Source organism: Brachycentrus maculatus, unplaced genomic scaffold, assembly GCF_059751285.1.
Source record: "Brachycentrus maculatus isolate JH-2025_06_01 unplaced genomic scaffold, ASM5975128v1 h1tg000117l, whole genome shotgun sequence".
NCBI lineage: Eukaryota > Metazoa > Arthropoda > Insecta > Trichoptera > Brachycentridae > Brachycentrus > Brachycentrus maculatus.
The window spans coordinates 1,100,930-1,122,500 of record NW_028280870.1 but is presented as its reverse complement, the minus strand read 5'-3'; the positions used below and the strand labels follow the sequence as shown (position 1 = coordinate 1,122,500).

At 32.7% G+C, this 21,571-nt stretch overlaps 2 protein-coding genes and 2 non-coding genes across 4 annotated transcripts; 1 reads left to right on the top strand and 3 right to left on the bottom strand.

The window, feature by feature from the left end:
- Positions 1-69: 69 nt before the first annotated feature.
- TRNAD-GUC (transfer RNA aspartic acid (anticodon GUC)) lies at positions 70-141 on the bottom strand. The gene has a single exon. It is a non-coding gene; the product is annotated as a tRNA-Asp (tRNA).
- A 4,525-nt stretch (positions 142-4,666) lies between these two features.
- LOC148309795 (UDP-glucosyltransferase 2-like) lies at positions 4,667-8,562 on the bottom strand. The gene is made up of 4 exons (XM_088259448.1): positions 7,625-8,562; positions 6,656-6,884; positions 5,862-6,081; positions 4,667-5,343 (listed from the first exon to the last, which is right to left on the bottom strand). Exons 1-4 carry the CDS (start codon positions 8,462-8,464, stop codon positions 5,067-5,069), a joined length of 1,566 nt encoding a protein of 521 aa, XP_088115574.1. The 5' UTR covers positions 8,465-8,562; the 3' UTR covers positions 4,667-5,066.
- Positions 8,563-12,034: 3,472 nt separating this feature from the next.
- On the bottom strand, positions 12,035-12,105 carry TRNAG-GCC (transfer RNA glycine (anticodon GCC)). Its single transcript has one exon. It is a non-coding gene; the product is annotated as a tRNA-Gly (tRNA).
- A 1,007-nt stretch (positions 12,106-13,112) lies between these two features.
- Positions 13,113-20,175, top strand: frc (UDP-sugar transporter UST74c fringe connection). Its single transcript, XM_088259453.1, has one exon. It carries the CDS (start codon positions 13,622-13,624, stop codon positions 14,678-14,680), a length of 1,059 nt encoding a protein of 352 aa, XP_088115579.1. The 5' UTR covers positions 13,113-13,621; the 3' UTR covers positions 14,681-20,175.
- The last annotated feature ends 1,396 nt before the right edge of the window (positions 20,176-21,571 follow it).

Genomic DNA, 21,571 nt, shown 5'->3' with positions numbered 1-21,571 from the left:
AATCTCCCAGTAATAAAAAATTACAAAAAATAATCAAAGTACAAAAATAATTAAATTACAAAAATATATCTCCCCGGCGGGGAATCGAACCCCGGTCTCCCGCGTGACAGGCGGGGATACTGACCACTATACTACCGAGGACTTACGAAACTTGGCCAAAAATGCAATTCTGTTCTTTTAGATTTATTGATACTGCATATTCGTGGTATGCACAAATGCATATTATAATTAAAAGCATTTATATGTGTGGATTCAACAATCGAGGGGACAATGAAACGGGAACTGAATACGGAAATTATCGTTTTGACTTTAAAGTGGAGATAACTTTTTTCCCTTTTATTCATTAAAAACTAATATTCCTTTATTTTATTTTCGGAATCATTCACCTTCTGACAGTGCTGATTGGCATCCCAATTTTCGAAATGCAAAATACGTTAAAAAATAAAATTTCAGAACTGAAAATAAAAATTCAACGCCACGTAGTTAACTCGTTATTTATTTTTTTTTATTCATGCTCGGTGAAAAATTACCACACACGGAAAAGATTGATTATCTGTAAGATCTAAGATGTATGCAAAGCAAACAACGAAGAGGATATTGAAATACATATTATTAAATATTATTTGATACTTAAAATATTTCTAAGCAATCATTTGTTTTACTCTTCTTATTTGGAAAATATAGTCAGGTGAATCTTTTTCAATAACTCCGCAGATAAAAATCTGGTTCTGGATTATACTAGTCATTCTTAATTAATAATTTTGCGAGACACTCCGATTTAAGTACCAAAATGACACTTTTATCTAAATACGTTTTCAATTTGGTATTCTACTATGATTCCTATAACCTTCGATCCCCTACTTAATTTTCATTGGTCAATTATTTCGACCATAACTGCGCTTTTTGGTCAATCTGTGGTGTTATGATACCAATATTGGTTATTCTAGCGGTGCGAAATGTATTTAGTTTAAACGTTTCATACCACATAGTATAGTAGGAGCCGTTCGCTTTCCTACAATGGCGACATAAAATACACTGGCGATCCGCCATAGCACTAACAAATACTTATAAATATGTAAATGCAAAATGTAAAACATAGTCCAAATCATAGTCTTATCGCATTCGCTCCCGCGTTAAACTATAGTAGATCGAGGAAGATAGTGTATCCGAAATAACAGTGGCATAGGAGCAAATTTATAGCTGCAACAGAGAAAACCCTCCGAGGGTTGTGTTATTTTGTGTTTTGGTTTTGCACATGCCGCGTAAAATCGTTGTCCAGTGGAACGACAGTTTCTAAATTGGCGGTTTTCCTATTCAGGGGGTACTCGCTGCTGGCGAATATTGACAGGTCAAAGGCTAATAAATCTGTCACTGCCAGCGTACCTACAAAAATAACTACGTACAATGTGATACTCAAGAGAGACGTAACGTGTTATGTTATTTCGAAATTAATATGGTTGTCTGATGTTTTATTTTTAATCGTAAAAACTATGCCTAGGTATGTATGTTCCTTTACATTTAAAGAAAATAGCGGATGTGCAATAAAGTGAGACTTTTCTTAGCAATTTTTACAACTTTAATGTTATTTTTTTCCTATAAACATGATCCTTAAAACGAAAAAAACTAAGAAACTGCTGTATAATGACGAAAAATATACAAAAAACTTAATAAAGTATATTTTCAAACGTCAAACATATACGATATTAGGTAAATACAAAAATGTAATAGTAGATACATAATATTATGTAAGATGTGGTATGTAGATACAAAAAAAAATATTGCAAAGATGACTTGAACCAAATAATCTATAAAAATAAATATATAAATTTATGGTTTTGGGAAAAAACATGCTTTTCCACTTTTCAAAGGTTTAAGGGAAGGTTAGTTAGTCCTGGTGTTCTATGATAAATACGATAAATTATATTCTATGGCTTTATGGAAAGCAAAACCTAATTTTTAGAGTTTCTTTGGCCGCTAGCTCCATTTTGTGGAGCATTGTTGTATGAATACCCTTTATTTGGGTACAATCGATTCATAGTATGAATAGCGAACTATCGTTCATCGGGTTTTGTGCTAAAGTAATGAACAGGAGTAGGAACCTAGATAGTGGATAGTAGATAAATCCCTGAAACAACCACACCCCGTGGGAAACAAAGCGACTTTCACGTTGTCATCACCGCGAACAACAAGAAGAGCCGTCGTGGACTGTAATGTCTTACTTTGTCATCCATCTTTTGCAGCTGTTTCATTTTTAAATTAGGCTCGTGTTTGACATAATTGATTTATAATAAGAAGATATAGACTAGAATAATTAATATGTTAAAAACAGTTATCTACGTACATTAGAATCTTTTTCATTTTAAATTAATGTTTTACTTAGTAAATACCACTATTTCTTAAAATCCACTGTGATACGTGTTTCGATGCATTCCGCATCATTTTCAAACACCGTATGTGAAGCTAATTCTAAATTTTAGAGTTAAAATAAGAATTAATGAAAGAATCTTTTTCGTCGCACGTCGGTTTATATTAAGGGTCCTTTAGGCGAGGTGTCAAGCATGACAGATGAATGATTTTTACCGTAGTATTTTCATCATAGGACACCTTAAATCACCAACATCTTACACTAAAACTTGTAAAACTGGTCCACCAAAAAACACTACGCGTAGTCCTTAAAACCACGTCATGTCTTACTTTAACATCAAGTGTTAACATTCGTAACGTTCGATTTTTCATCGTGATCTTGAGCATTTCTCTAACTCTTGAATAGTGATAAAGTGTGGTTGTTTGTTTTTATTTAAATATTTTTACAATGTAATTTATTTAAATTATAATATACGCCCACTGGGCTTTACATTAAAAATAAGCAGTACTTATATTTACAATATAAAATCTAAAGAAAAAGAGAAACTCATGGAGGAAATCTCTTTGGCTTAACGCGTCTTTATATGTCAAATTGAAATTGATTTAGTATAGCTGGAGTTTTGTTTCCTGTGTGTCTAATTCTCTATACTTACAGTCCATTGATATTTAAATTTTAATATAAAAAACCGATTTGCCGTACGACAAAAAATTGAAAGTCCGCGGTATCTCTCATGCACGCTCTCCATCATTTGAAAATAATGGGAAAATAGTGGACACAACCAATTTCCACGGTCGACTGCCAGCGAGGGTCACTCGGCCGATAGGGGTTAAAGTTCCACAAAACCCGCCCGACGCGATACATATCTATAACACAACGAATAAGGGTATCACGTAAAAGGATTATGAGCTATATGGAGAGTTTAGAGTGGAGTGAGAGTTTAGAGTACGTATTATTTTTTAGTTATTTTTTTTAATGTTATTTTAAGGTATAATTTCGTGTATGGTAAATAGGAGTAGGAATAACTGATAAAGTACGTTCCTAAGGGTGTATCCTCAAATATACAATACGGCAACAAAAAAATATTTACGTTAAATGTTACTTGGGTTTAAAGAAAATTATGTTGCGGGCTATCGATTATCCCGCCTTAATCTTACTATCAAAGAAGGCAGTAGAGACTGCCTTCTTTGATAGTAAGATTAGGGCGATTAAAAGAATATTGTTGATAGTAATAATATTCACCTGTGTTTCCTGTACTTATTAAGTTTTTAAATAAAAACTACATACCTCAACGTAAACGGGCAAAGTTTTTAATTAGTTGCTTAACTCTGAAAATAATAACTGGAGCTGAAATACAATTATTCCTCGAAATTACCTCGTTTTTTGTAACTAGTATTAGCAAACATAACTTCTTATTCCCGTCCCCGGCGAAGGAAGATCATTAATATGAAAAGTTCAGGCTAATGGCGCGGCGTAGGAAGCTTAGCAGAAGGGGTATAATTAAGATAAAGAAAATGAAAAATTAAGGAAATGCACTGTTTAATAACGCCCCGTGAAACTGGATAATTAACACAAGTAATAATACCCATTTATCAGATGCCAACGTATAATTCCGAGAAGGGGGAAGAATTGTTTCACAAATTTTACGAAATTACAAAGCGCTTATAAAATTCGTTAAGGAAACGATAAAATAATAAACTGCAGTAGATTTCCAGCGATACTTCTAGAACAAAATCTCGACTTCGAACCTCCGAGATGAAGACTCTCCGATCCATAACCGGAAACACATTGCGAGACCGAATAAGAAATACCGACATCCGGAGCGTGTATAAGACGGATGATATCGTGAGGTGGGGACGACAACGAAGGCGATACTGGAATGATCATATAAACAGAATGGCAGATGACAGACTTACACGTATCGCCCTTCAAGGAATCCCTGAAGGACGCAGACTCCCAGGCACACCTCCAAAAAGATGGAAAGACATCTGGGAGTCAAAATCCCAAGAGCTACAAGCGGAAGCACTAACAGATCCTTAGGATCTAGAAAAAGAAGAAGAAGAAGATTTCCAGCTATCTGAGCTTCGACTGCCTGAATCGCTTTCAGAGGTTCAGGGAAAAAATTAAGACGGAAAAATACTGAGATTCGCAAAATAATGCTGTCCGTCTAACAGCTTACTTCCACCGAGATGTCCAGCTAGTAATGACTTTCATTTACAGTACGGTGCGTACATTCTGTTCCAATGTACAGTACATATAACTCCACTTAAGGGGGTACTCGCAAATATAGAATTTAGTACGCGGCCGGCCGCATGTTGGGCCAGACATATTACTACACACCAGATTTTGTGAACAAAAATATAAACACTAAAAATATCATGCGTAAAATTTACAATTGGGTACACTATTTAAGACGGCGTATTTTTAGTTTTATTATTAGTATCTACAAATAATTTATTTGTATCTATTTTTTTATTCCTGACTGATTTACCACCCTTACATTCTTTCCTTGTTTTACCATTCAAATATCTATCATATGTCGTTTTGCGGACATTCGTCTGAATGATCGCATTTCGACTGCATTCACATTCAGAACCGCTAATTGTAGATTCCACTGTTATGCTTTTGTTTGACTGATTTCCGTGAGTCATTCATTCACTCTGTTTCCAGCATTCACTCTCCCTTGTATATCCTTATCTTATATTTAATTAGTTTTAATTTTCTTAGAACCCGCCATTATACCAACTGTATTTACGATTATAAATTTAATTATGTAAATCAATGTTGCAAGACAGACGAGATAAAAAGCCGCAACGTCGAGCGCCATCTGCCGAACGAAGCCGAGATCCTGTCCTGGAGAGCGGAGACCCGAACCAGCCCCGTGGCGTATGGCGTACTCCACCCAGAACACGGCGCGCTCTAGCGGCAACTGCGGCTGGTCGCGAAACGAGCGCGAAAGAGCCAAGCTACGCTTTCTGAAACTGGAAACACAAGCAAATAATATATGTAGGTTTAAACTTACTTAAATTTGTTCTAGAGTGTTTGAATATTTAAAAACATTCGTCTCCAAAGGGAAGGGATCATAGCGTCATTCAGGATCTCCAAACATCGTGATGACAATTTCCTCTACTTTTTTTATTGTTTCCAAAACGCTTTCGATGTCAATCAAATTCAAACACTTCTCCTTAGTTGGCTCCTTGACATCCCGGCATTTCCCGGCATTGCTCGGGATTTCCCCAAATTGACCAGAATTGACCAATCTCTCCCACTTTTTCAAGTCAACACTCCTCGTTTAAATCTGACTCTGAATATTTCACTTAAATAAGCTAATCTTGATCCTTTATTTTATTTTAAATTGATAAATCTCCTCAGCGGGTGCACAAAATCTCCTGACTATCTCAAATAACTTATTGGACCAGTCAATATTCTTCATTTTACGCCAAACGATGCATCATATTTATTGTTTCGTTACCTATTTATTGTATTGTGATCTACATACCTTGTATCGTGCAACAACTGGTTTAATTTATCAGCGATCAGATCCGGAGACAGGTTTTCCTTGTCCAATTGCAAAGCTACTCCTCGTTCCTCGGCCGTGGCAGCGTTGTGTTTTTGGTCTATGATGAAGGGCAGCAGCAGTTGAGGAACTCCATACCAAGAGGCCTCGTGGCAACTCAGAGCACCACCGTGTCCGATGAATACCTTCACCAATGGGCTGGCTGAAAAACAGTAAAAATTGGTTTGTTGGATCGGACCAAATCATTGTTCACAAATCTGGGTTTGTCCACTTAAAAGTTATTTATAGTGACATCTCAACGTAGATGAAGAAGAATATGGAAATCTGGGTATTTACAAGGCTTACGACCTGTCATCGCCTGATATAAAATATCACTTTATACACGTGTAACATTCACCATTCTACACATGCATGCTTGACAACCACACTACAAAAATTTCTGAAGTTGTATTCATCCTTCAATTGACACATTTCACATGTGAGCTCTCGGCACCATCTATTGTTAAATTGAGTTTTTTTTCATTTAGCAAAGACTTTCATGAAAATAATGTAAGATTTTTCAATTATTTCATTAATTGATTCGGCAGTCACTTTAAAATTTTTCACACTAGGAGACGCCTAAAACAATTTTTTTTTATTTATCTTGTAATTTGACTTGTTATTTATGTCAAACTTTTGCAATCTTTAGACACAAGAAAGAGTTTTTTTGTACCTTAGACACATTACAGACACATTAGATCTACTTAAACAAAAAAAGATTAGAAATTCATTTATACCCAAGATATCATTTTGAGACATCCATTTCCTTGTGAAAACGTTCTTCGGTAATACCAGCTTCATCTGAGTTGGGTCATATTTCCATACGAATCTGTAGGAAGGGAAACGGGAGAAGGCCTCCAAGAAATATTTTACTTGTTGTAAAGAGAAATGCTCCGACTTTATATTCGTCCCGAGAGCAAAGTAAATAACTCCTTTCTCCGATTTAGACATGAAATCCTCGAGTTCCTGGAACAATGTAATAATGCGTGTAAAATATTGTAGATGAATCATGTACTCACGTGTTAAAATTTACCCTATTCATATTATTTTTAACGTATAGGTGAAAAATTTATACACATTCACAAATTACATTAATTTCACTATTTTATATATTTTTTAAACGAGTACGTTTTTATTATTATTTACAAATAAATTTGAAAAAAGAATCCTTACTTAAGGCCGTACATATATGGCCATACTCCCAGACAGTTTGATTTGATAAAATTTAAACAAAATGTTATTTGTAATATGCTTATAAGTATGGTTATATGCTACATTGTTAATATATTAATGAGATTTTAGTCTATTGGTTTCGGTATATACCCGTACGGTAACATGTCAGACCAATCGCTACCCTATCATGCAAACAACAGTATCCATAGTACTATTACACATTTTAGTATGTACAAAACTTCCCAAAAATATTAATCACATGCGTTATTAATATATCCGTAGTTTGTCTGTCAATAGGAGCTAAGAAATCTGCAATCCGAAATCTTATAACTAACATTTTGTTGAAATATCTGATCACGAAGTTAATTCTAAAGTATAAACTTAGTAAATATTATTATAATATTATGAAATGTGCTTTATATGCAGTATAATTCAACCAATTTCTGATTTATTACTTGATGAATTTTAAATTAAAGAGTTAAGAAAGAAAAAAATTGAATAAAACGTGCACAATTATCGTGATAATAACTTACAGCATCCAGAGGTTTAGGATTTCGTATGTGCATCCCACCAACGGGAATCACAGTTTGAAACAGAGGCTGCATTACATCGGCAGGTGCCAAGTTAACGAGAACGAATGAGGAAGATCTAGAAATGGCTCCCACATCCAAAGTTTCATTATCGAAATACCTCCTAGCCATCTCATTCTCTCTAGGGATCATATAGAATTCACGGACCACATTGTCGTAAAGGTAAATAAATACGTTGTAAACACGGACGAAGAAGTTCATGTAAAACCCAACGCGCAAGTGATTTGCTGGTATTATTGCCGGATACTGAGGATTACCAGATACTCCCGATATTCCAACTGGACAGGTACTGGCAGACACACCAACCACTGGAGGGTCTCCGAATCTCGGAACGAACCCCAACAAACACTGAGAAGCCGCAAAATCATGGATCACTACATCAAATTTAAAATTATCCGGGTATTGCGTGAGTCTTTCGACACCTTTGCTATTAAAAGCGGGAATACAAGCATCTGACCTGAAGTTTGCTAAATCGATTATGTCATTCACTGCATTATTCGTATCCATCGATGTCAAGTTTTTCTTATTACTGTGGTAAAACTCGTAAATGTTTTCCATGTGAATGTGGGTGACATTCGGTATATGGTTTTGTTCGTGATCGACACTCAGTACAGTAATGTTGTGACCTCTTGACGCCAAAGCTTCCAGAAGAACCCCGCTCCAAATTTGATGACTCGGAGAAGCCAGTCCCGATATCCACAGTATATTAGACGAATTCACTGAAGCAATACAAAAAAAATGTATTGCTCCGAGCCAAACAATAATGTCATGTCGTATTTCCATGTTAACTAAAACGATATGATCTTTATGCTTAAAAATATCAACACGCGTTTTTCTTATATAATACGTTTTTCTTATATAATATATTTGATTTGATTTAAAACAGCTTGTTACGCTACGTATGACACGACTGGAAGAATAATAAATAAATGATCGAAAATAATGTATTTCAACAGTGATTGTAGACTGTATTTCACAACAACAAACTTAGTTCTCTAGTTAACAATAATTTAACTGTCCTATATCGGATGAAGCATAATATGTAGGTACCCTTTGCCTTTGATTGTGTGTATATGATTTCGCCCTTTATCTGAACGTTTATTTCTTTACATGACATTCCTAAATTTGTTTACTAGTATATTTACCAGTAAATTGTATTCATGTTTACTTTTCAACAACGTTTTACTATAATCAAAAATACCATTGTGTTTATCAGGGTCTATGACTAATAAGTATATGTAGACCACTGACGATTTAGAGGTTACTAATTAATGACCCCGTTATCGTCATCGCTGACAACTGTACTTATTACTATTAGACCCCTTTTTATCAATCCATTTTGTATATAGTATAAATAAGCGTCACTTTTGGTCTACACGGTTATAATTTTATTTGTCGTCAGTAATTCCATTTCCGTCCAAGCGGCTGTCTGGGGAAGGGATTATCTGTTCATGTAAAAAATTAACCATTTCTGATGACCTTGAGAAACGCCCGAAACATTGCTATCTGTTTATGATATCATTTCTTTCTTGGATCCTATTCCTCTCCCCTCAATTCTTTACCTGGTCCTACACCCTATATCTCCCTTATTTTCATTAATTTACAGTAACAAAAATTTAATATACTTACTTATAATATGATCGTTAATTAATACAGCAACTCTTTTCATTTGTTTTTTTTTTCCAATTTACTCATTTTAAGAAATAATAAATAAACTTATTTAAATATTTATCCAGTTATAAGTAACAAACTTTGCCAACATCACTAGTCTATTTATTATTTACAAGATATTTAATAAATAATACAAATAATATTATCGTGTACAACATTTTGAGTGTGTCCAAATACTTGTTCACAAAATCTGGATTGACGGTCGTCAGCCCCGTAAATGCCCAGACTTCCATATTATTCTTCATCTTTGATGAGATGTCAAAAATAATATGAATATTCTCGGGCTTCATTTAAAACATGTTATTTCTATATATTTTTTCACACATTATTTCCACGTCTGTTCTTGCTATGAAAAGTTAATATTTTTACATACATTTTTTCTCAAATACTGTCGATATGAAGTATTGTAATAAAGATTTCATTTCACTCCGCACAGCATCGACAGGTTTCCTATTCTATAGGACGTTCGTATTACCTCTGAACCATTGAAAAATCTTCAATTTCGCGCTCTATTGCAAAAGTTCCCTAATATGAATCTTTAAAAAGATGAGAAATACTACGAGAATCTGTAACTACCGGGAGTTTCATAAGTCATTTGTGGATAAGGCAAATATTATAAAATTATTTATTGAATAAGCGTTTACTTAGTTTACTGTAAAAATCTATTGTAGAAACAATAAAGTTGTGTAGAAATAAGAAATCAGAAACTTTATCACCAGTTTTACAAATGTGTGCCTTTGATGTTTTCGACACAGTTTGATAATGCCATTGCAAGGCAAAAGAGCTGTTACCGTTAAAAAAAACATTGAAAAACCCTTTTTCAGATTTAAAAATATTAAATAACATTAAAAAACTGATAAAAGTGCTCTTTTAATGTTTAAAATTTTAAATGTGTAAAAATATTCATGTTTTATTCAGAATTAAGTGCGATTTCCATAATGGTGTTATTCTTATTAAAGGTGCTATGTTTTTTTATTGGCACTTTTGAAAGCCATAAAGAAATAAGGAAAATATAAAGTAAAGTACCTACTAAACATTATGTAACATGTTTTAAATGGCGGGAAAAAAGATACTCGTGACATCGTCGTGTGTAAAGTAGTTTCGTATTCAAAAATAATAATTTGGCTATTTTAACATAATTTATATCATTCGCTGTAGTATATCAATGTATAATATAATACTTGGATGAGGTTTTGAGGTCTATTTAGTAGCAAAACATGTGATTTGCAAAGCACAAAGGCAGACGAGTTTGAAAGCATTTCAAGTATATCCACATAAATTGAAACTTACTATAATTTCGTTTTTCGTTACGTGTATTTTGCAAGTTAAAATAGTGGTTGATATGCTAAATCCAATATTCGTACCAAATAAAAAATATTAAATTGAAGTTTGTATGTAATACCAAAATGAGAAATTTGAACGCGAGTACTTTGCAAAACAATTAAAATTTTAATTAAAAACAAACGGACTGCGAAAATCAGGTGTGTATTTTAATTTGTAAGATAAAAATGATCGATGACGAAGGCGGTGGACCATAATTTTACGCAGTTGGTACAATACGGCTAACGCCGGTTAATTTTTGAATCATGAGTCTAATACATTTTAGCTTTAAAGATAAAATAATTCATACTTTAAATCATAAACTAAGCCAGGGCTGTCCAAAGCACGGCCCGTGGCTTATATTTGTGCGGCCGCGATGCGTTTATGATCTACGGCAAATACGTTTTTTAAATTTTTTTATTAATATTATTTATTATATCGGACACTGGACAATTCACTCTACAGATGAATGTGTCAATTTTAAAAGTATCTTATCTTGATATGAAGCATGTATCATTCTTCACTTTTTATTTATGAAAGAAGATGGAAGTCTGAGCATCCCAGGGCTTACGACCTGGCATTTGGCTGGAAGCTTAATACGAGTTCAGCTTGTAATTCATAAATTAACATTTATGTTGTTGCAGTGGAATTAATAGACTGTAAAATTAGGACAGTAATTGGAAATTCTACATGTGAGCCGAGCCACCCAAGTCATGTTGGAATATGGAATTATTCCATCTCTCCATCTTCGCAGCACATAAACCCAACAGAACTCGAGACTGGTTTGAAAGCGCCATATAAAAATGAGTACTACATCACTAGGGAACGATATATTAGCACAAATTAACATAAATTTCTACTTCTCACCCGAGATATCGCTTTGGGACGTCCATTTCCTTATCGTAACGTTCCCGGCCAACGAGTTACTTTTCTGTCCTTCTCCTTAAAGTGGAGGAATCATATTACATCACAAATCTCTAAAATAAAGGCGGAAATTTAGGTCGGTCTTCCTTGCCCAAACTTCAGTTCGATCTTGGTATTCTCAAACTCAACATTTTTAACATTACACGTTAATACAAAAATTCCCTTGTGGTGGTGCTTTATGAAAATGGCGCTATATAAAATATCTAAATTTATTGTTAATAGTACTTATTACTTTCTTAGATAGATTTCGTGAAATGGACCTAGTTGATGTTGTTATGTACTCTCTACTCTCGAGTTAAAAACTATTTTTTGATTATTATTATTTTATAAATTATTAATGAATCGAAGCAATAATTTTATTTGTACATTTTTAATTACTGGCAAAGAAAAACAAAAGAATTTATTTGATTTAAAAAAAAAAGTTTATAAAAATATGATTGCATCGGCCGGGAATCGAACCCGGGCCGCCCGCGTGGCAGGCGAGCATTCTACCACTGAACCACCGATGCTTAGGAAACAGTCGTCAAGGTTTCTGGTCCTTTCAAAGATAATAATTTAAAGTTTATTGCATTAAGTGGAACCAAATTACAAAAAGTAGGCAGAGCTTTTTTATAATGAATGTGAATTAGCGGCCATTGATAGTACGAAGCTGCTTTTAATAGAGAAAATAAAAGTTAAAAAATGTCGAATGTGTAATTATATTATTGAATTAATTTCAGTAATTTTTTATTTTATTTTATTTGAGTACATAGATGTAATCAATCCTCATTGCATGTCAAAAATAGCAATACGACAGTTTATAAGATATCAAGTACGTAATGCAACGAAAATGTCATTTTCTTTGAAACGGTCCAATGATTGCATCAAATAGCACTATAGATGCACATGCATTAATACAAATATTTTCTATTTTTAGTACATCATGATTCCTCATATATTTATCGTAGTTTTTTCGAGTCTGTGGAATACGTAAAATCGCGAAGAATTTCAAATTATTGTAATTATAATTGGTACAATATTTTTTCAACTTGCTGTTAGTTTTAGCATTCTAAAATAAAAATTCAAGAAAATGTCTAGTTTTAAAAACTTTCTAAAATGTGCCACAAAGTATCTGCGAAAAACATTCAAGAAATGTCTAGTTTTATACTAAAAATATTGAAACTATGAAAAGATATCCAATTATAAATATTGCGCAAAACATTGTTGATCAAATCCTAGCTTATAAAATGTAGTTTTTTTTGTTGCGAAACCTTCAAGATTCAAGAGCCAAACAGATACAGATTGCACTTCTACTGTTCCCGCTCGTTTTTAGTTGTCAAATCGTGTCAGTAATCGCTTGTAAAAAATCGAGCTCATAATTTTTTTCTTCTCGAAAGTACGCATCTGTATATTTTACATAAAATTAACATTGTGAAGAGGTAGCGAAATTTAAAATCATTCACGCCTCGTCCGCTAGATGGACACAATTTGACATGTTGTCGAAAATACATACGTATACAAATGACGATATCGCGCATGCCACAAATACGTCAAAATGATGTGTGGTTTCATAAGTGTTTGTTGTAAACCTATTTTTAAGGGATATAGAACTCTTATTTCGTGTAACGGTTAAAATTTTATGTGTTACGGCGGTTTTGTAAAAAAATCCGATGATTTTTTTCATGGTCACCAAGGACAGTAGAAACGTCAACAGGTTAGGTTTTGCAATGTATTTTGATTACACCCGGAAAATATTACAGTTGCAAATCTAAATTACGCTGCCAATATAATATTAAAATATTTTAAAATGACGGCATTAGGAGCACAAAATGATCGGATCCCATGTTGTACTGTTACATCAATGACTTTATTTAATAATAGTCTGTAAAAATGTGATTCATAATACAGTAAGCCATTTGTATTCATTTGAATGCAAATTGAAACCGGAACAGTGCGGAATCCTGTTGATAATATACGATAGTCAATACATTCTTATGAGATGATAAACAATGGGGTGTGATTTGTAAATTTCTTCAATACGACCGAATGAAGAAATTTCGAGTGTGTTCATTAGTTTTAGCCATAAAGAAACAAATTACGATGACTTCTGTATCTGCAGATACCAGTCCAACGCAAGCGGCGGAGATTGCCATATATTGGAAGAAAGTTCTCAGTGCTTTATTCTATGGAGTAGCATCGTTGCTTATAACGGTTATAAATAAGTCTGTGTTAACCAACTACCAATTTCCCTCGTACCAGTTCTTGGGCTTGGGACAAATGGCGGCGACAATTCTCGTCCTCTCTTCGGCGAAAGAGCTCGGGATGGTGAAGTACCCGCCTCTGGAAAAAAATACCTTTAGAAGAATATGGCCTTTACCAATTATTTACCTCGGAAACATGGCTTCCGGATTGGGTGGGACGAAGGAACTCAGTCTCCCCATGTTCACAGCCCTGCGAAGGTTCAGTATCCTGATGACAATGATCGCGGAGAGACTCATTCTAGGAGTTAAGGCGTCTATTCCTGTTCAGTTAAGTGTGTTCTCCATGGTTCTGGGTACTCTGATAGCGACATCCGACGATGTAACATTTTCGTTGTCCGGTTACACGTTAGTTTTGTTGAATGATTTCTTCACAGCGTGGAGCGGGGTGTGTATGAAGAAGAAACTAGATGCCAAAGACTTGGGAGCCAACGGGTTATTGTATTATAATTGTCTGTTTATGTTTCTGCCGGCAGTTTTTATAGCGTGGCAGTCCGGAGACGTGCACAGGTCATACACCTATGAAGGGTGGACTAACCCTATGTTTTTAGTTCAGTTCATCCTGTCTTGTATAATGGGATTCATACTCTCCTATTCCATTATGTTATGTACAAATTTTAATGGTGCTCTGACTACGACCATAATAGGTTGTTTAAAAAATATTTCGGTTACATATTTAGGGATGATTGTGGGAGGTGATTACGTGTTCACCTGGATTAATTTTGTAGGTTTAAATATTAGCGTATTAGGAAGTATATTTTATACTTTTGTAACATTTAGAAAAAAGCAAAGTCCACCTGTTCCTCCACCCCAGGAACCTCTTCTATCCAAAGTAGAAATTATTTGATGATATCTGCTAAATTTGTTCATCATTTCTCTATGATAATTCTACTAAACAAATGCTATAAAACAAAGCAAATGTGAAAAGTGCCCTATTTTTAGAAATTATATAAATTCCTATAATAAGTGTGCTGCAAATTTAATAGTTTTAATATATGCAAAGAAGTTGTGTAAATTATTGTAATTTAGTGATTATATTTGAATATTGTCTATCAAACTAGTGAAACATGTAATATTTATACTTAAAATCCTTATTGACGAACCATAGCATTAATTTGATTGATAATATATTCTCTTATATTAATGCTTCGATTCGCGAATGATCTTTTCTTATTTCTTGATTCTATAATCTGTCACTCGTTTCAGTAACATTAAATACAGTAAAGCATCAATTTTGTGGCAACTGATTTTACAGTCAACAAATGAATCATCTAATATTGTTTAATTATTGGTAATAAATAATAGTATTTGTTTTTTTATTATCTAATAACAATAATATTGTATAATGGACCTTTGTCTGAACATCCCTTTGTCCAAATTTTATAATTAAATTGAGGTTTTACCATATTTGTACATTATAGGAACAACATAACTAATCAATTATTTCATACCATAAACTCAGTATATATTCATATCACAACGCCATAGAACTTCTTGTATAAATATAATTTTAGATTAAATTATTTTGAGTGTGGATATTATTTCCATTTTTAAAGTGTTAAAAATCCGCAATATAAATAATGGTATAGTTATTTAATATTTCTTAAAGGCACCCTTATACACTGTAATATACCTGAAAAGTTTGACTGCACAGGTATATTTAGAGCTCACACTTATTGAGGTAATCCATGGCATTATCTACACAATACATCCCAATACGATGATAGGCTTTTAACTCGCCTTTGAATATCATAATAAACAACATGGAAAAAAAGAGGTCATAAATAGTTATTTCAAGAATTGAGCATAAAACCTCTCACTAATGAATTATTGATTTGAAGCTTACACTAATAATTCGCACTTGAACAGTACACGTACAATATATTTCAAATTTTAACTTTAAAGTACTTGACTACTGAAATCTGCATACGTAAAGGTACAAATAATAAATTATCAATTATTTTTAGTCATCTGCACAGATACACCTGATGTGATAGTAGAAATACACACTTTGTTCACTTACACCGGTATACCGCAGCGTATATGGCTAGTTTAAGAAATTTTCTATATAAATTTATTGAAGAGTGTAGCTGCTCAGAATATTTGGCATTGATACAATTATCTCACATATTTTCCATCACATTAGAGCACCTATTGAATAAACACCAAAATCCTAATTATGTCACATAATTAATTATGGATACCTAGTCTGCCTCACTCAAAGACATGTTCTTTGTTAATATTTTTACTGTAATTTTCGTCATGTCTGAAATTCTAATGGTGAATAAAATTGACTAATATAATTAATAGTTCACCGCCATACTCCGCACACAGAGAGTGAAGTATCAGATTTTAAATCAATTCAGAAAAACAAATCAAACATTTTTCAGTTGCAATATTATAATTTCTTGTTTATTTTTTAAACGTGTCTGTTTCATTTTAGTTAATGACGTTTCCACAAAAAAAAACTTTTCGCCATCCATAACCTTTGGTAAATCACAATTATAAACATATTTTTCAGATGCTGGATTTTTGCACACTTTAGTGTATATATTTTTGTTATTGATATCTTAAATTAGATGATAATTTTGACACACTAAAAAATATTGTTAGCAAAATTATTATTCATTCATCGCATCGTTAGTAATATTATAACTCGTTTTCACTAAATTCACATTTCATGCCTCAAATAGTCACTACAATAGATAATTTTACTTAATTAGACACCATGCCAAATTTCTGTTTTAATGTTCCTACTTTTACTTTGGAATTTATCATGTTTTTATAGTATTGATAAATGAGTTCTATTTAGTTTTGTGTTAATCTTTATCAACCAGAGTAGGTGAACAATTAATTTGGATTCTTCTGCCATTGGATGGGACGAAGATAGACAGAATTGAGTAATTTTCATGAAAAGGTGTTTATGATACCATAAAATGTATGTGTTTAAAAAATTTAATACAATTTTTTTATCCACCCAATGGCAAATGAACCTTATACATATTGACTTGTTCTCAATTACAACAAACTTGTTTATTTTCATTAACCATGTTCATTTTTTTGAAAATTCAAGGTTATTAGGGAATCTTGACTGTAAATTATTTTTTATAAAATACAGTGAAACCTCTATCTATCGTTTTTAAAGGGACCTATTGAAATAAACTATGAATGCGGAATTAAGAGGATAAAACGCAAGGAGATACGATCGAGTAAAGATACCGTCCTCCCAATCTGCATAACCATTGGTAGATGCAAATTATAAGAAGAAAACAAATTTTAGATGTAAAGAAATGTGTGTATTCATTTAAAAAAATACAAAGCTAAACAGAACCAAAAAAATATTAAAGTTTATTACTTTGTAAATAATCTTTCATCGACATTTGTTTTTTTTTACTGTTTTATTTCCGCAAGTCAACAGTATATTTTCGGCTTTACAAATGATATTTTTTTCGGCATCAGTTATTGAGTGTGCGTAGTAGAAAGTTTTTAATCTTTCAAAGAGTGTGCATGCTTCTGAAAATGAAGGTACAGGCAGCGCCTCCTCTTCATCAATATCGACCTCTTCTGCGAATTCAAACGATGAATGCGGTAAAATGGTGGATAGAGAAACGATCGATGCGATCTATTTTTGTATGAAATGAATTTGGACTAAAAGAAATAAACGACACATCCGGGAAAATGATTATTCGAGGAACGATAGATAGAGGTTTCACTGTATTACAAATTAACAAAATAGTAAATACTTATTTATGTATATATTTTATTCCTCTTTTGTTATTATTGATAATTTTATAATGTTCCTTATATTTTTCGCATCTTTACTATATAGTAATACTACAAAAGATGTATCCTGAGCATACTGTAAAACCGGAGCAATTGAATCCATGTAATTATTTTCTGATGAATTCATTTAAATGTTTAAAAAGTCTGCGAATAAATTCAATTCTTAATACTCCTCCGACATTCAAGTTTACATTTTTCTGAAAAAATACGTTTGAAATATCAGCACAATGTCTATTTATAAATTTATTCACTCTGACATATGTATTAACTAAATGTACCTATACTGTCAGCTTTATGAATTTGTACATTAAATAAATTTCATGGGTTTTTTCAGAGCTGTTTGATATTGGCCTCACAAGGCGAAACAGCTGTGACAAATTAATTTGGTAGTATCAGAAATCCAAATTTGATTTATATAATAATAGATTGTGGAATTTACAAAGTAATTGTTAATTTAATAACATGGTTTAATGTATCAACTTTCAACCTATCCTATCCTTATTATCCTACCGGCACACAAGCCTCTAAAAATAGAGCTTTTGCGGGTATTCCTTTTAAAAAAAAACTAAATATGATATTTGGCTAGTTTTTTAAGTATGCTCAACGATACTTGTATACTTTTACACTACTTAAATACCTATTAATCGGATCATTTGACTGGACTTCAAATGAATATTTAAAATGATTGTTTTCACAGCATTAATTCAACTAATAAATTAATGTGTTTATCCAATATCGAAGGGCTATTATTTTGCAGGTTGTTGACAGCTTGCGTTAACGGTTACAATTGAAGACAAAGCTACTTAATTAGTAATTTAATTGAAGGTATAACTGAAATTTTGCCAAGCAATATTGAAACATGTACCTCATTTTTCTCAAGACAACATCAGTTTTAAAAGTCGAATAGAACATTGTTTCAAAGAAAAGAATTACTCAATGTGATTTGACAAATTGTATTAAAAATTAACAATTTCATATGCTTTATTATTTATTTTAAATATGAAATCATTCTTTGACCCTATTTGCACCCAACATTGTATAGGGCGCCGCATAACATCGATATGGTGTCAACATAATCTTGAATTATATGTAAGCGAAATGATAAGTAATGCACTCCGGTTCATAGGAAGTAGGAGTTGATAAAATACAGGTGACTCAAGCTCAGGGTAAAGGAGGTCACGACTTTTGGGAAAGGAAATGGAGGAGGAATAGTAGCAACGGCTGGGACACTTAAGTTTGGATACCCTGCCAATTTGTATGAGTGTTGAGGGGACGAATTTATTAAACACTTAATATTTTTCAAAATAAACTTTTTGTTTGTGCATTATTTTTCTCCATTATTTTCACAAGTCCAGTCGATGACTACCTTTTATGAATATTGATGACTGGATTAGTCATACTTTTTTGTTGATGGATTATGATGTAATTCACTGGCTTTACATTGCCCAGTAATAAAATTCAAGGTATTTGCGCTGTCAGTATTGTTGATTTATTTGAGCGTGTCTTGATCTTCAATAAACACTAACGAGAGAAGTGGTCTTCTATCTAAAAAATGTACATAATTATCATTCTTTCATGCAAATTATAATATTATCCATGCAAATGTTTAAACATACTTTGATAAGAACACCTTTTCTTGAAAACATTTAATTTTTAGTTTTATTATTGTTTATTTATTCACATTGTAAATAACATTGCACTTTGTTTTATGTTGATACTGTATATATATTTGCTTTTTTATTTTGATTAAATGATATTGTTTTTATGTTAAGTTGAAATGAAGTCACTGTGTATTTAATTTGATTTTTCCATTTATAAAATGTTTATCACACGATGCTTTCTACCTTTGATAGAAAGTTTTTAAAACATAGAATTCTACATGTAATTGTAACATTAATACTGGAAAGGGAAAAGTATTGATGTGGCATTTTTGTATTACATAGTATGTTGATTATTTTTCCATTACTGAAGTGCACCCTACTTATCAAATTGTAGGAAGGGTCACATAGAATCCTGTTCTTGTTAGTAATATGAATTCAAATACTACTTTATTAACTACTTAATATTTCACTTGATGTTGAATAGGCGTCTCAGCAAAGATAATTCATTTGAAGGGCATTTATGGGGCTTATGGTGTGCGATTGGCTTGTTTTAGTAGTCACTTTTTACACTGTATAGCATTCAGCATTCTGCCCATGATTGAACATTCTTGTTATATAATTTTTTGAACTTTGTGTCGGGTTGTGGTCCTGTAGTTAGTGTCGCGGACTCTTAAGCCAGAGTTTCTCGGTTCAAACTCGGTCCAAACCACAATTTGATACCTATTTCTAATAATGAGCCGCTTAGGCTCACAGAAATAGTATAAAATTGAAATATTTGTGTAAATAATAAAAACACAAATATTTCTCTTTTTTTTAAAAAAAATAATAAATAAAAAAAAACTTTTATAACTTGAAATCACATTGAATTCTGACCCACTCTCTTATTAGCATAAAGAACCATTCGGCTGTCCAAACTCAAAACACAGTAAGGGACATTTTTTGTAGTAGGTTTTTTTGCATTTTTGGACTAAGTAGATTCTACTCAGTCCAAAAATGCAACAAAAAAAAAGTACTATGAAAAAAATGTCCCTTACTGTGTTTTAAGTTTGGACAGCCGCATTACTTTTTCTATCTGCCTATTCCTCTTCTGTCATCTATTTTCTCCATCCATACTTCCTGGAGATGTTGATACCGATATGTCTCAAGATGTGTCCCAGGTACTCAATATTCCTTCGCTTAATTGAGTTCAGTAATTTTTTATTCAGTCTGTCCAAGATATAAGCATCATCCTGCTGTAAAACCATATTTCGTAGCCTCTGTTCTTCATTGTTCGACTGACAGATAAATAAATTAAGTAAAACACTTGTATCAGTTTGACTTTGAAAACAGGTTGTAAATAATTCAATGACATTTTTGGTCTGCTAAGTAGTGTAAAAATACACTTAATTTGAAGTGCCTCAATTTCGCAATAAAAATATCCACTAACCCAAATAGAGGTAATATGCATATCTACTATATAGTTTTTAGTATTGCACTGTGTTTTGTTTTTCAAATAAATAAATAAATGTGATACAACAAAATCACATTACTGTAAATGAGCCTTAGTAATTTTATATAAATAGAATTTTAATATATTAAGCTCAATAATATACTGTACTACATATTATATAAATAAGCAAATGGGTTGATAAGAATATTAATAATTATTATTTTAATAGATCATCCATCTCAAACTCCAAATTATTATAATCTTTACATTTAGTTATGTAGATCCTTAAGGTATGAGACTTTTTTTAAACTGATACCTAGTAATTTTTATTTCATATAATATGTTGAAACACTTGTGCACTATTTAAAATAAAATCAAATCAATTATTACTTTTCCCTCGCCTGCCTCCGTAGTGTAGTGTTAAACCATTTGGCTACCGTAGTGGAGGTCCCGGGTTTGATTCCCGCGAGGGTAAAAGTAAATATATGTGCAGACCAGGTTGATATTAAGTATTTATTTAATATCAACCTGGTCTGGTACGTGAAGCGCACGACTGAAAATCTTATAAATAATGATCAAGATAACAGTGCCCTTTGCACCATTGGGTGCAGACAAGAGAAAAATATTTCTTCCTGAAGATAATACATATTTCATTCAAACCCTTCTCCGCACCCCAATGGTGCATAGGGCACTGCATCATATAAACGCAGTGATATCTCGATCATTAACACATAAAGGAAAGGTGATCAGCCCTCCGCTTCAGTTACCAGTCCAGGGTAATATTGAATAAATATTAGAGTGAAAAAAATCACTTTTATTTATTTGACCCTCCCTGGGAATCGAACCCGGGTCCTCCAGTACGGTAGCCGAGCGTGCTGACCATTACACTACGGAGGCGGATAATACATATACCTTTAATAATTGT